This window comes from Cannabis sativa, chromosome 1 (genome assembly GCF_029168945.1).
Source record: "Cannabis sativa cultivar Pink pepper isolate KNU-18-1 chromosome 1, ASM2916894v1, whole genome shotgun sequence".
Taxonomy (NCBI): Eukaryota; Viridiplantae; Streptophyta; class Magnoliopsida; order Rosales; family Cannabaceae; genus Cannabis; species Cannabis sativa.
In genome coordinates this window covers 3,385,009-3,400,202 of record NC_083601.1, presented here as the reverse complement: position 1 = coordinate 3,400,202, position 15,194 = coordinate 3,385,009, and the positions used below count along the sequence as shown (strand labels likewise).

The 15,194-nt window shown below is 34.4% G+C and overlaps 1 protein-coding gene across 1 annotated transcript; it reads left to right on the top strand.

The window, feature by feature from the left end:
• The first annotated feature begins 1,597 nt into the window (after positions 1-1,597).
• Positions 1,598-4,284, top strand: LOC115704950 (probable pectinesterase/pectinesterase inhibitor 59). Its single transcript, XM_030632166.2, has 2 exons — positions 1,598-2,717; positions 3,430-4,284. Exons 1-2 carry the CDS (start codon positions 1,793-1,795, stop codon positions 4,122-4,124), a joined length of 1,620 nt encoding a protein of 539 aa, XP_030488026.2. The 5' UTR covers positions 1,598-1,792; the 3' UTR covers positions 4,125-4,284.
• Positions 4,285-15,194: the final 10,910 nt, after the last annotated feature.

The following is a 15,194-nucleotide window of genomic DNA, read 5'->3' as shown; positions in this document are numbered from 1 at the left end:
TTACAATTCTATTCAAGCACATACTCTTATAATTAATTAATTATTTTCCATCACTATCCCAAAAGTATTTTCTATGATCTTCCACAAAGAATGTCAAAGGAAACTTGGTTTTCCAGTGTTCTAATTCTTACATACTATCGTAGCACTAAACATGTCATTTTATTTATCTTAAAGTTTAAACTAAAATTATTATAATTAATATTTTGTAGATTTAATGTTATATTATTTTTTTTTAATTTAATATTTATATTATTTTATAGGAATAAAATACATTTTATAGAAAATAAAAAGAAACATAAATTGGAAATGCCGAATTAGAAATGACACTTTAAGAAAATACGCCCAATTCACACTAGCCTAACCCACCGGCACCCCATTGGCATAGGAGGTGAGAAAAAGAAAGGAAAGGGTGTAAGTCAATTATGTCGTAAATAATGTTATAAAATATTTGATAGGGTAAGCTAGTTACCTTATTAAGTTCTAATCTTCTCCAGACACTTTAAATATTTATAAAAAAAAAAATCTAAAAAAGTACAGATTTGTAATTGATCCCTTATCTTGAAAACCTTTTCCCAGGTTTCCCAATTACGTGTACAATTATTTGTAAATCAGGAAGAAAAAAAAGGTTCTTATTTATGTTGTTAGTGGAAGAAAATATTAAAATGAACTATGATTTGATCAAAGAATATAGAGCCGTAAAAAATTAAAATACGCAAAAGTTGTATCCATATCAATATAGGTATATAAACATGAACCGTAAAAGAGATCGGTTTGCTTAGTTTGCAAACCACAAAGCACGTGACATAACCTGACTTGATGGGCTGTTTAATTTGGACATTGAGTAACAGATGTAACACTCATGGCTACCACTTCTTTCTTTAAAGATACTAAATATTACTTTCAATTTACAATAACAGGATCCATTTTACTCAACCAAATTATAATTAAGTCGTATCAACTCTATTGTACCTCACATGCGTACGGAAATTGAAATTAGAAGTACTTTCGTTAAAACTAATTCTGTTATATATACCAAGATTCGGTGATTTAAGGCATACATTAGTATAGATATCGTGATTTAAGATGGGATGTATGTAAAGTCACCACTATAGTATTATAAATATTTGGTTTACTTGTAAGAGTAGTTGAAAAACTTGATTAGTGTCTGAAGTGTTAAGCAATTGGTACTTGAAAAAGTCAAGCTATCAAAAATGACATCATCATCACATTCATAATCGTGGGATGTGGTTTTTCCTTCCCGCAAACACCGTCCCACATTTGACCCATAACACTTAGCACATGTCAATTAACAATCTAATCATTTTTACACTACCCTTAATTAAAACCTTATATATTAAGAATGATTCTTATACTATGTTATACATGTATCATTATAAAACCATATCATAATATGAACCTATAATTATTCATTTGAATCCTTAAATCATTGCACTCTAATATATTATTTACGCAAAGAAACTTTTATTTGATATTTGATTTTTGATATATATGCTTAGTAAACGATATTAAGTGCTGATCAAACTAACATGGGCCCATATTCTAGTTTGGCAATCTTATATTATAAACTTCCATTCATATTTTATATAACAAGTCAAATAATTATAAAACAATAAGCTTAAGGCCAGCCAATCAAACCCTTTTCTCTATTCATTTCCTTACATAAGGGGAACTAGCCTAGGATATGAGTAACATGACCCTTAGAGCAAATCCAAAAATTATTAGCCATTCTATTATTATTATTATTACAAGGTCACAATAGCAAAACAAAAATATGACCTTGAAAAATATCATTCTAGTTGTAGTAATATGTTTAGTACAAATTTTTTGTTTGATTATTCCCACAGTTCTATCAACAAGTGACCAAAACAGCAGCCTAACCCAGTGGTGCGACGAAACCCCGCACCCGGGACCATGCAAGTACTTCATGTCTCACGGCCACCGTTTCGAGCCACCGAAACAACGGTCCGATTTTCGAAAGATTCTTGTTGAAATTGCCATTGACAGAGCCTTAGAAGCCAGACGACATGCGTTTCAATTAGGCCCAAATTGCGAGAGCAAACCACAAAAGTCTGCATGGGCCGATTGCTTAAAGCTCTACGACGACACCATTTTCCAACTCAACCGCACTCTCGAAGGACTAAACACCAAAAAGAGATCTTGTACGGACTTCGATGCCCAAACTTGGCTAAGCACAGCTCTAACAAACATTGACACGTGTCGAGCCGGGTCGTTAGAGCTGAACGTAACCGATTTCATAATGCCCATTGCTTCCAGCTACAATGTTACTGAGCTTATAAGCAACGGTTTGGCCATAAACGCTGGGCTTGTGGACAACAAAGAAGCCCACCAAGTCAATGATGATGATCATGATCAGGAATTTCCTAGTTGGCTTTCGGAGACTGAAAGACGGCGGTTGTTGAAGGCCTCGCCGTCGGCGATAAAAGCTAACCTTGTGGTGGCTAAAGACGGTTCTGGACATTACCGGACAGTTCAGGGGGCCCTAAACGCTGCAGCGAGGAGGAGAGTTGGTACTAGATTTGTTATTCACGTGAAAACAGGTATATATAGGGAAAATATTGAGGTTGGTATTAGTAATAATAACATTATGCTCATGGGAGATGGCTTGAGAAAGACGATTATCACCAGTAGCCGTAGTGTCAATGCTGGATACACCACTTATAGTTCTGCCACTGCAGGTATACTTGATTCATTTCATTCTTCATCATTATTTCAAAATTTAATCTACTATTAGTTTTGTACAATCTTGTTTTATACAATTACAAAATACAACCTTAAGTCAACTATATTTAATGAGCATATGCTATTTGGTTATACACCTATTATTTTTCAAATCTAAAGATCCCGATTGAATTAATTAATGAAATTATTGGATAAACAACATTTTATTTTTTCAGAAGCTTACTGAAATATTTAACCAATTACAACTAGCCAAAGTCGATCGGGTAAAGAATTTGGTCAATTTATCAATTTACAAAACATGTATGTTCTATTTTGTACTTGTTTGAAACAGAGTCAAAGTAGTATTAGAATGAACGAAGTAAAAATAGAGAGCCCAAAGTGTATAAAAGAAAATATTATATTAGTTAATGTTTGAATAATTTGTCAAATGTCAAAACATTTTAGCCAGAAAGACACTTTTAACTTTTTTTTCCCCTGAAAAATACTAGTAACATTATTGACAGTCTAATAGTGCAAATTCCCCCATTTTATTTGGAAAGTCTATTAAGTCAAGTTTGGTACAACAGTTAACTTACCAAACAAAGTCAAGTATTTCACGAGTTGAATTCATGAAATCTATGTATATGGAAGTGTACCAAAATTATTCTGTTTTTATTGTGTTGTTGTTTGACTAATTTTTCAAAAATACTTTTCTTTTTTGTACTTAAGGCATTGATGGGCTTCGATTCATTGCTCGTGGGATCACATTCCAAAACACAGCAGGCCCACAAAAGGGCCAAGCTGTGGCCCTCAGATCAGCCTCAGATCTCTCAGTCTTCTATCGATGTTCCTTCATGGGGTACCAAGACACTCTTATGGTCCACTCTCAAAGACAGTTCTATAAAGAATGTTACATTTATGGGACCATAGATTTCATCTTTGGTAACGCAGCAGTGGTCTTCCAGAACTGCATAATCTACGTTAGAAGACCCTTAAAGGGCCAAGTCAACGTAATCACGGCCCAAGGACGTAACGACCCATATCAAAGCACAGCAATTTCAATCCATAATTCTCAAGTACGGGCTGCCCCTGATCTCTTGCCCGTGGTTAGGGCCTTCAAGACTTTCTTGGGCCGACCCTGGAAGCAGTACTCTAGAACCATTTTCCTCAAGTGTTTTTTGGACAATGTAATTAGCCCAGCGGGCTGGTTGGAGTGGAATAGATCCCCCTTTGCTCTTAAAACGTTGTATTATGGAGAGTTTAAGAATTTTGGACCAGCTTCATCTACAAGACACAGAGTCCGGTGGCCTGGTTTTCATGTCATTACTAGTACAAAAGTGGCCTCACAGTTTACTGCCGGAAGTCTTATCTCTGGCAGGTCTTGGTTACCGTCCACCGGCGTGCCATTCACGCTCGGCCTATGATCATGAAGTTAATTAGAGGATATAGATTGTTTATTTATTGTTCAAATATGTTATTTGTATGAAGAAAAAAAGGTAAAAACCATATTTATTTGGGCTGTGAATTGAATTTTGTGTGTACACTATGGTTTTCATCTAATCTAATCAACACTATTTTGATAAATATAGAATTTGATATTGTAAATTTTATATTTTATTTCTAATCCAAATTCTCATGATATAATACAAATCCAATATAATATTTTTACTTTTTTAATACTAATTTATTTAATATTTGTTAATTATTTTTTTAACATCACTAAAATAAGTAAAGTATTAAAAGTAAAATATTATTTTAAAATTCTTCAACAATAATAAAAATAAATTATTGTCGTTCTGTGTCTCTAAGTATTTATCGAGATTTTCGAAAACGGAATATAATAAATATTAAGCTAAAGAAAGTATGATTAAGAAAAGAATAAGACATTAATTTTTATGTGGTCAGGGCATTAACGAGTTTTAATCTACGAGTCACTGTTATTAAGCTCTTGGCTATAGTGTTTACACTATATTTATGGTTTTTGGACACTAGAAATTTCACCCCTTTGCATGAAAAGTTAAGGCCATATTTATAGGCAAGTTATTGATGGGTCGGACTAATCCAAACCTATTAGGGTTCTTTTTAGTGCTAAAATCCCACTGATAAGGTCAATTAAAACATATACAGAGCTATTGGGCCAGGTAGGTCAGGCCCAATTTGAATTGAATTGCCTTCCATACACGATCGTACTGTTGACAGTGATAGGTTAACGTGAGTGATTGTGGGGAATAAAGAATGTTAGAATAGTTGGTGTTCGCCCAAAAAGGTGATTTCCTTTTTGTTGTGAGCCTTTCCAAGGTCTGACGCAAGGGACAAGCCGCTTGATTCATTAGGATCGTGTTAAAGGAGTGCCTAGTGGGGCGACTTCCAGGATAATAAGTTATTCTGAACTCCCTTTCGTATTCTATTCTCGGATGGCGCTTGAGGATATCTTTCTTGATTTCATAACATTTTTTCTGTTAAGTGTTAATTGCTATCCTAGACTTCGTGTCCATACTTGTTATTGAAAAACGATTATGATACCAGATGGGTCGGGTAGTTGACCCTTATAGACCCAGTTAATGGGCCTGGTATCCCTAATGGGCCTCAATAATGGCCCTCGTGCTAGCTATTCGATAACATGGATAACATTTACCTCAAGCCTTCGCAACTCGAGAGTCACAGAGGCTTGCTACCTTCGCTTGGATTTAAAATCGTATTCAACGACATGAGATGGACTGGCCTCTTGGTATTCTATTGTGAGGTATTGTGGGAATTCCAAACTTTTCTTATTTTGTTGGCACGATCCACGTCTCAAACAATTGTTGGTATGTGTTAATCACGAAGTCTGATGCGGCGCGTGATGCCTCAAGTTTTGTATTGACGATTGATCATATTAGTGTGTTACTGGAGTTGAATATCACCATAAAAATATGTCCCAACGGTTCTAAGGATCGCATTGAATGTGACCTTGATATTCCTAGACCTTTGGATGGTAGAATTTGTGTTTTCTCAGATTTAATTTGAGCCCTTAGATTTGTGTCACGCAGATCGCCAACTTTGTTATAAATACTCCACAAATAGATCGTTTGGCATGTTTAGTGATTTATTCAAATTTTTTTTTTTCAGAAATCTCCAAGAGATAAAAATTCCGCCCAAACCCAGAAACTTGCCGGTGAATGTCTGATCTTGGCTCGGAGCTCTTCAACAAATTGTTACAATTTTGAGAGAAGCTATTTCAGAGCGCAAGTCCGCTTATTTCCACTCTAGAACCACCTTCAATGGATTTTCAAAGGGACTTCGACGAGCTTACAAGGAGGCTTTGCAACATTCATGCAAGCATCTCACCAGCGACCCAAAAACTGACACCCCAACCTCTAATACCACAAGTAAGTACCCCATTTAAAGAACTTTACAATTTTACTCGTCTAAAAAGACTTCGAGGTAGAGGGTTATAGTTCACATGTCATGATTTTAGGTTCTTTTTGTGGTTTTCTGTTGATCAAAATTGCACGCACTGCCACGTAGGACAATGAGATTGTGAAGACACTTGTCAAACGAGTCACCATAAATACTAAAATCATCCATAAAGACTTCAATGATGTTCTTTATGTATTCAGAAAATATGTTCATCATACATCACTAAAAAATTATAGGAGCATTGCATAGTACAAATGACATACGCCTAAAAGAAAATGTTCCAAGAGGGCATGTAAATGTTGTCTTCTCTTGACCTTTGGGAGTAATAATAATCTGATTATATATTGAATAAACATCAAGGAAGCAATAATAAGGATGGGCTGTTAACCGTTAAAGAATCTGATCAATGAATGCTAATGGGAATCTTTACGTGTCACCACGTTCAGCTTGTGGTAGTCTATACAAACTTGCCACCTGATTTATATTGTTATTGGTGCTAACTCATTGTCTTCATTCCTCACTACTGTAATACCAATTCTTTGGCACTACCTGATGGGACTCACCCATTGACTGTGTAAAATTTGGTAAATAATGCCCACACCAAGAAGCTTCAGTATCTCATTTATCACCATTTCCATCATAGGAGGATTTAGTCTTTGTTGTGCCTCATGTTTCAATTTAGATCCTTCGTCAAGAAAAATTTGGTGCATGAACGTAGAAGGACTAATTCCCTTAATACCAGTGATAGACCACCGATAGCAGTTTTGTAATTTCGAAGAACTCTTGTAAACTTTCCTCTTACACTTGGTTTAGATCTCTAACAATTATAACTGATAGTGTTCCGTTCTTCCCCAAGTAAACATATTTAAGATGCTTTGGGAGTGTCTTCAATTCAAGTATAGGAGCTTGTAGAATAAATGGTTGTAATTTCTCAATTTAAATTGATAATTCAAAGAATGAAACCTTTTTATAAATCTTGTCCAAACCACTATTGAGTGCGATTATGACATCTAAAAAAATATTCGTCATTAAACACAAGATACTCTCTTATTACAACTTCTAAGCAATCTTCATTATGAAAATCTAAGACACGTTCATAAAAAACATCCAACACATTAAGAGAATAAACAACTTGTACATCACTTGGATACCTCATAGCTTCAAAGATGTTGAATTAGATTATCTTCCCATCAAATTCTATAGTCAAAGTAACTTCATGCACATCAATCTTGGTCCTTATAGTTTTCATGAATGGTCTTCACAAAAAGATTAGAGTGGAGCATGGAATGGGTTCATCTTCCCTATCAAGAACATAAAAGTAAGCTGGAAACACCAATTCATTGCCTTTTACTAGCACATATATTATGACACCTCTAGGATAAGCATTTGACCTATCATCAAGATGAATAATTATTCAAGTTTCATCAAGTGGACCGAGATTAAAATGATTGTAGATGGAAAAAGGAAGGCCATTTATAGACGATCTCAAATCCAACATACAGTTCTCAATCCTTTTATTACCAATAGTGCAAGGAATAGTGAAAGTACCAGGATCCTTCACTGTGGTGGAAGCTTCTTTTGATGAATAGTAGAAACTTTCTCCCCCACAGTAACCTTTTTATTACCCCTCAACTTATACTTATTAGTGCATAATTCTTTCAAAATTTTTGCATAGTGTGGCACTTGTTTAATAGTGTCAAGAAGAGGAATATTCACCTCCACTTTACATAATGTATCAAGAATTTCCTTGTTAACCTCTTCTATTTTAGTTTTCTTCAATCTGCTTGGGGAATGGCAGTGAAGTGACAAAAGTAGGCTTTAGTTGTAGAGGGTGAGTTGGCTTTGGAGACACATCTTCATCAATTGAGCTATCAACTTATGTCTTAGGTGCCACAGTATTTGGTGTTAGAGGGGTGGGTGGATCTGTTGGGTTTTATGCCCTAAATAAAACTCTGTTTCAATGTAATCCAGATTATTCTATATCAATAAAGTAACAGAAGTAATTTTTCATTCACTTGTGTATGTTTTGGTTCACTTAATCAATTGCTTTTCTATTTGATTTATAAATTCATCCAAACCCCTTTCACATACTTGAACATGTTTATTGTGTTGTCAACACAGTGGAAAATAAACATGACTATGTGAATAAAGTATTCCTAGATTTATCAGAACCTTTGGGTTTCAACGATATGACAATCTACAACAGAGTTTACTTACATTTGGAGAAATGTTATGTTCTTTCCAGAACATAGGTTAAAGTAAAGCTCAGGTTGGATGCATGGAGTATGCATTGGAATGGACCGATATTGAACTTTGAATTAGATTTTGAAACTTACCGTAAACATCTATTCAATTCAATATCAGAAGTTGATCCTAGATCACATGATCTAAATCCTGATATGGTTAGGCTTAATTTCAAGAGTGTTATTCGTGTTCTTTGATTTGTTAGTTAAACCTAAAACTTTAGTCTGGGCAATACATACATTTTGGGAACACGGTAGTGCGATTGAGTGGGAGTGCTAACATAAATATGGAGTCTATAGCTTCTATCTGGCGAATAGTAAGCAAAGGGTGATTTCCTTCGAGCTTAACCAAACGAGATAAATGATTGAGTACTCATTTCACTTAGTTGAAATATCATTTATACAGGGTTAAGTGTTTTAAGGATAAAATACATTGTAGGGTGTTACGGTAATCTAAGTCCCTTTACAGTGTAGATCATCCATATAGAGGATCATTGATCACATTAGGATTATAACAATGGATAACTAATAATGTGTCTATATGGTGGAACATATAGAGCATTCTATATGCGAGAGTGCAATTCTGAGTTCTATGTGTGGATTCAACGAAGAATTAATAAGTCAGTGAATTTAAGTGGTAAATTCAAGATCTGCTTATTGGAAGCTCGGATATATAGACCCATGGTCCCCTCACTAGTTGAGATGATATTACTTGTAGGACTCATTTAATTGATTTTAATTAATCAATTAAAAATTCTCAAGATAGACTTGTCAGTTTGAGAACTTAGCACTCATTAAGGGCAAAACAGTAAATAAAGATTTTGAAGGGCATATTTATTAATTAGGAAACTTTAATTAGTTTCATTATTAATAAAATAAATGATAATATATTATTTGATAATTATTTTTAATTATTGAGTAATTAGATTTATCATTAATATGGTTGAACAATGGAATTGGCAATATTTCACAAAAAGGGAAACTATCAAGTGTAGGAAAAGGAAAGTTGGAAAAGAGGCAAGCCTTGTTTCCACATTGCCTAGGCCGGCCCCTTTACCTTCCTTTTCCCCTTGATTTTCTCAGTTCAAAATGTCAATCATAGCCCTTGGTGGTCTTCTATAAATAGAAGGCATAGGCTTCAGATTTTAACATCTCTGAACAAGCTTTTCTGACATTATTAGAAAGAATTTTCTCTCAGAAAATTCTCTCTGAGCCGCCACCCTCTCTCTCTCTATACCTTCACTGTTTCGAAATTTATGAGTGCTAGAGTAGTGCCCACACACATCAAGTAATACCTCAATCATAGTGAGGAAGGCTGTGTAGATTTCAGAGACAACAAAGAAGGACTTTCGGGCTCAGATCTTGATTATACTCTGCTACAGAAAGGAATCAAGGCTTAGAGATCTGAGTGGGAGGAGACATATATATTCCGCTGCAATCACTGTAAGATTTCTGATACTCTTATGTGTTTAATTTCATATCGTTTTAGAAGTTCATATTTAGGTTGTTAAATCAACATACTTGTGAGTAGATCTAAGTTCCTGGTAAAATAATTTCCAACAACTGGCACCAGAGCCATGGTAATTGATTTGCTTGCAAGAAATTTGGACTTAAAACGATTTGCTTGTTTTTTGGATGGTATCATGTTGCTTTGAGTGTCATATTGATGTTTGAATGTTGTTTGTGAATTCTGGGAAAAATGGTTACTGTTTTTATTCTGTAATTATTTTTTTTGGATAGTTTGGAAAATTCTAAGCAATTTACCTTTTTACAGAACTCGATTTCGATTTAATTTGAATTAGTTATGAATTTTTGAAAATTGGAAAAATCAGGGTGACGAGCAACATGATCACGCGCGCGGAAGGGCTGCTTGCAGCCTCCTGCGCCGTGATCTCTCGGTCATGCACCCGGATCCGCGCGCGGATGGCCATGCACGGCATGCCATCCGTCTGATTCATCAATTTTTCAATTTTTTCGATTTTTCATGCTATTTCATGGAATTAAATTCTGATTTTTTGTGTAGTTTTGTATATTGATTTTTGTTTTTCAAATTTCAAATCTAATTATCAGAAATAAATTAATTTTAATTTTTAAAATTAATTTTAGATATTAGTGTAATTTGATTTTGAAAATAAAAAAAAAATCAAGTTTTGCTTACCTTTTTCTTATTTCCTTTAAAATTTGATTATTTTATTTTTTTTAAGGTCAGATATTAATTTTTTTTGGTAACTTGACCTTAATTAAAATAAGATCACAATAATCATGATAATTTTAAAAGAGGAAATAAGGTATTTTTGTTAACTTTTAAATTTTGTTATTTTTTTAATTAAATTAAATTGTAAAACAAGAAAAGGGTATGTATTTACCATTTTCTATTTTATTATTTAATTTATTAAATAACATGAAATTTAAAAGGAAAGTTAGCAATTTATTTTGAAATGACATTTAGGTTACCCAAAACCTATTTTTTCAAAATGGTAGGTTTAATTTTATTTTTATTTTTCGAAATAAATGATTAAAATTAAATAAATCCTACATCCAACTATCCAAATCTAACCTTGTTGCAGGAGTATGTGTTTTAGATTGTTTGTAAGTTTTCTAAAACCTATTATTGCTTGATCTAAATTGCCTTGGTTAACTTGATAATAGATCAGATGATCTAGTTTTAACCAAAGGTTCAATTGACGATAGATCAAGTAAATAATTTGTAACAGGTAATTTTTACAAACTTCTTTCATCTGTGTATGACTTAGCAACATGATAGGATCCATCCAAATGTGTATGCCTGTGTGAGCCTATATGTTTAATTTCTATTATAGATACATATAGGTGGTTGTTGCTAAATAAAATATCATAAGCGATAGATTTTATTTAGGCTCATTTAGTTGTGAGCCTTATTCAATTAATAACGAGTTATTCATTGTAAGGTTAAATTCCTCTCTTTTGGGCCTTGTGTGAGAGTTGGGAGCCTTAGAAGTGGGTGCGACATACTGGACCCAGCTCCCCCTCACATGAACAACCCCAATTGTGAAGGCCCATTTGCCTGATTTGTATAACTGTGATAGGTTAATTATATTAGTTTGACCTAATAAAAGATTGATTAGCAACATAATTAATTTCATTGTTCCTTGAAATTAATTTAAGAAAAACATAGTTTGAATAGTCATATTCTGGAAAGTTATATGTATTTTTCTTGTTTTAATTAAATATGGAATTATAACCATATAAATTCTTTCTGAATTTTAATTTTATAATTAAATATTCCTATTTAAGTTGAGATTTAGTTAAATCTATCAAATCAACTTAGATTTGAATATTTTTGAATTTCCTATTATAAATTAAGTTGAGGAATTTTGGAAATTGGTTATTAAGATTCTTTAGATATTTTTTTAAGTTGATATTTTCTAAATATGGGAACTTAAAATGGAATATCTTCTAAATTAAGTGGTTACTACTTAATTGGTAATATTTAATTAAGTCATTGTTTGAGGAATATTTTTAAGTTGGGTATTTAGATTTTCTAAACAACTTAAATAAGATATTTTTCAAAATTATTCCATTTTTGAAATTTAATTAAAGTTTTTACTTTAATTTGTAATATTTCATTATTGAGATATGGAATATAAATGATTAGACAAAATACATGTTTAAATAATGAGCTTTAATCAAAGAGAAATTCGATCTCCATTGTTGGTTTTACATAGCTATTATTTTAGTGAGTAATCCTCCCTAATGGAGGAACGTTCATTAGCAAGTTAGCGCCGTTTAATCTCGAAAGATAAGTATTCTTATAGGTTTATTTATATGGTTAATGACCACCCTAATGGTGGCGACTATGTAAGACTTATAAGAATGCGAAACAATGGTAGAAGCTCATAAGATAGAATTGCCTTGACTCTCGCCTAAACGGGACAACGCTGAATTCCAATCTTGATCGAATAAAAGGTTGCTAGAATGTTTGACATTTTAGATGAATTGACAACTCTATTCGATGGATGATGCTTTGACTCTCGCCTAAACGGGACACTGTATCAGTTCGTTGGAAACCTTGGAAAATAAACTATGTTAGATTTAGTATTTTTATAACATAAGTGATTGTTTGTTTTCTGAACCTGTGTATGAATTTATAGAACCGAAACCTTACTTCTGTTTATTGATATGTTGTAGTGCCAATATAAATAACCCTCATCCCGATCCACTCCTAGTTAGTATCTTTGCAAAAGAACTCAATAGTGTGAAAATGCATCCTGATAGTTGCATTAACTCGCACCTATTGTTGATGAATCTGAAATTCCAAAAGGCAAATCTACTTGGAATTGATTTATCAAAGGAACAATGGGTGAAACTCATACTTTATAGTCTTCCTCAGGAGTATAATAGTTTTGTTCTATATTACTTATTGAACAATCCTGACTCCTCCGACATGGACAAACTCGAGTCTGAGTTGAGGGCCCATGAGCGGGATCTGATTGCAATGAGACCTGCTAGCATTGCAAGTTTTAATCAGAGGAAGAAGATTAAGCATGAGGGCTCCAACAAAGCTGCTTCTTCAAGTACAAATGTCAGACATCATGTTCTATGTGCGAATTGTAATGGAAATGGACATAAAGAAGAACAATGTCCCAGGCTTCTAGACAATTCAAACGAAGGTGATGCTTTTGTATTTGAATCATGTGTTTTAGAGAACGACAAATCCTCGTGGATTGTTGATTCTGGATCTACTAACCATGTATGTTCTTCATTACAGCTGCTTGAAACTTGGGAGAATCTTCACCCAGATGAGTTAAAGCTTAAAGTTGGAAATGGCGAGTTGGTATCAGTTAAAGCAAGAGGAACAACCCGAATCAAGTTTAATTCTAAGAAGTTTTTACTTTTAGAGAATGTTTTATATATTCCTAATTTTAGTAGAAACTTGATTAGTGTTTCATGTTTACAGACACAATTTTATATATTGAATTTTTCGAGTTCAAATTGTTCAATTTCTCGTAATGGATTTCATATATGTGTTGCAAACATGGAACGAGGGCTTTATGTTTTAAGACTTGATACTCGAAATCTCACTAAATGTTTGAACTTTTCAATGTAGCTAGACCTAGAAGCCTTAAGAGAAAAGAGATTGATAATGATGATCAAACTTATCTATGGCATTTACGTTTAGGTCATATAGGCTTTGATAGACTCAATAGGCTAACCAAAGATGGTCCATTGAAAAATGTCGTCTTAGGAGAGCTGCCAGTCTGCGAGTCTTGCCTAGAAGGTAAAATGACCAAACGATCTTTCTCTGCAAAGGGAGAGCGTGCCAAAGAACCCCTGGGGTTAGTACATTCAGATGTTTGCGGACCGCTGAATGTAAAAGCCAGAGGAGGTTATGAGTATTTCGTCACTTTCATTGACGATTTCTCTAGATATAGTTTTCTTTACCTAATGCAAAAGAAATCTGAAACGTTTGAAAAGTTTCAGGAATTTCATGCTTTGGCTCAAAACCAATTAGGTAAATCATTAAAGATCTTGCGAACTGATAGGGGTGGAGAATATATGGATATGCAGTTCAAAGATCATTTAATTGAACTTGGAATTGAATCCCAATATACTGCCCCTAGCACTCCACAGCAGAATGGAGTTGCAGAAAGAAGAAATCGCACTCTCTTAGAAATGGTTAGGTCTATCTTTGAGTTACTCGACTACGTCTACGTCATACAGGGGATATGCTTTATTCAAATGGCAAACGACATTTTAAATGTTGTTCCATCTAAGCAGTCCCTAAGACACCCGTCGAACTATGGAATGGTCGCACACCTAGTTTGCGCCATTATAGGATTTGGGGGTGCCCTGCTCACGTCTTAAGAAAGAAAGAAAGCAAACTGGAATCGCGAACTGAGGTTTGCATGTTTGTCGGAAATTCTAAAGAGACTAGGGGTGGACTATTCTATAGTCACAAGGATAACAAAGTGTTTGTCTCTACAAATGCTACTTTCCTTGAAGAGAACTATATGAAAGACAACAAACCGAAAAGTGAAATTGTATTAGAGGAAATGCTCACGAATCTTGTTCCTTCAAATGTACCATCTTCTTCTACTCAAGAAGAGGAACATCCCACTCCCTCAGTTGTAGCAACTGAGAAAACTACTACTAAAGCTCCTGTTCAGAAAGTCACCGCTCCTCGTCGTAGTGGGAGGGTTTCAACGAAACCATCTCGTTATGGCTTGGATGGTGAAATCAATATGGTCGTTGGTGACGGTATTGATGACGACCCATTGACCTATAAACAGGCAATGGCAAGTCCGCAACGGAAGCGATGGTCGGCGGTATGGATTCGAAATGGATTCCATGAAGAAGAACAAAGTCTGGGAATATGTAGAACCACCTCAAGATTTTCGTCCAATTGGATGTAAATGGGTCTACAAGAAGAAAAGAGGTGCTGGAGGCGAAGTCGAAACTTTCAAAGCTAGACTGGTCGCCAAGGGTTATACCCAAAGAGAAGGTGTGGACTATGATGAAACTTTTAGTCCTGTTGCCATGCTCAAATCCATCCGAATTCTTCTCTCCATATTTCTTAGCTTTAGATTATGAAATCTGGCAAATGGATGTCAAGACAGCCTTTCTTAATGGGCTTGTTGAAGAAACCATCTATATGGAGCAACCAGAAGGTTATGTTCTTCACAGGCGAGGAGAATAAAGTTTGCAAATTAAATAGGTCCATATATGGGCTTAAGCAAGCTTCTCGCTCATGGAACAAAAGGTTTGATGAGATCATCAAGACCTACGGCTTTCATCAGAATGAAGATGAACCTTGTGTTTACCAACTCAAGGAAAACCAAGTAGTAGTATTCCTGGTCCTTTATGTTGATGACA

What these genes read in the sequence shown, in the direction of transcription:
- LOC115704950 (XM_030632166.2), top strand. Translation starts at nt 1,793, where the DNA reads ATGACCTTGAAAAATATCATTCTAGTTGTAGTAATATGTTTAGTACAA. An exon ending in TTATAGTTCTGCCACTGCAG is followed by an intron (nt 2,718 to 3,429) that starts GTATACTTGATT and finishes TTTGTACTTAAG; the next exon opens with GCATTGATGGGCTTCGATTC.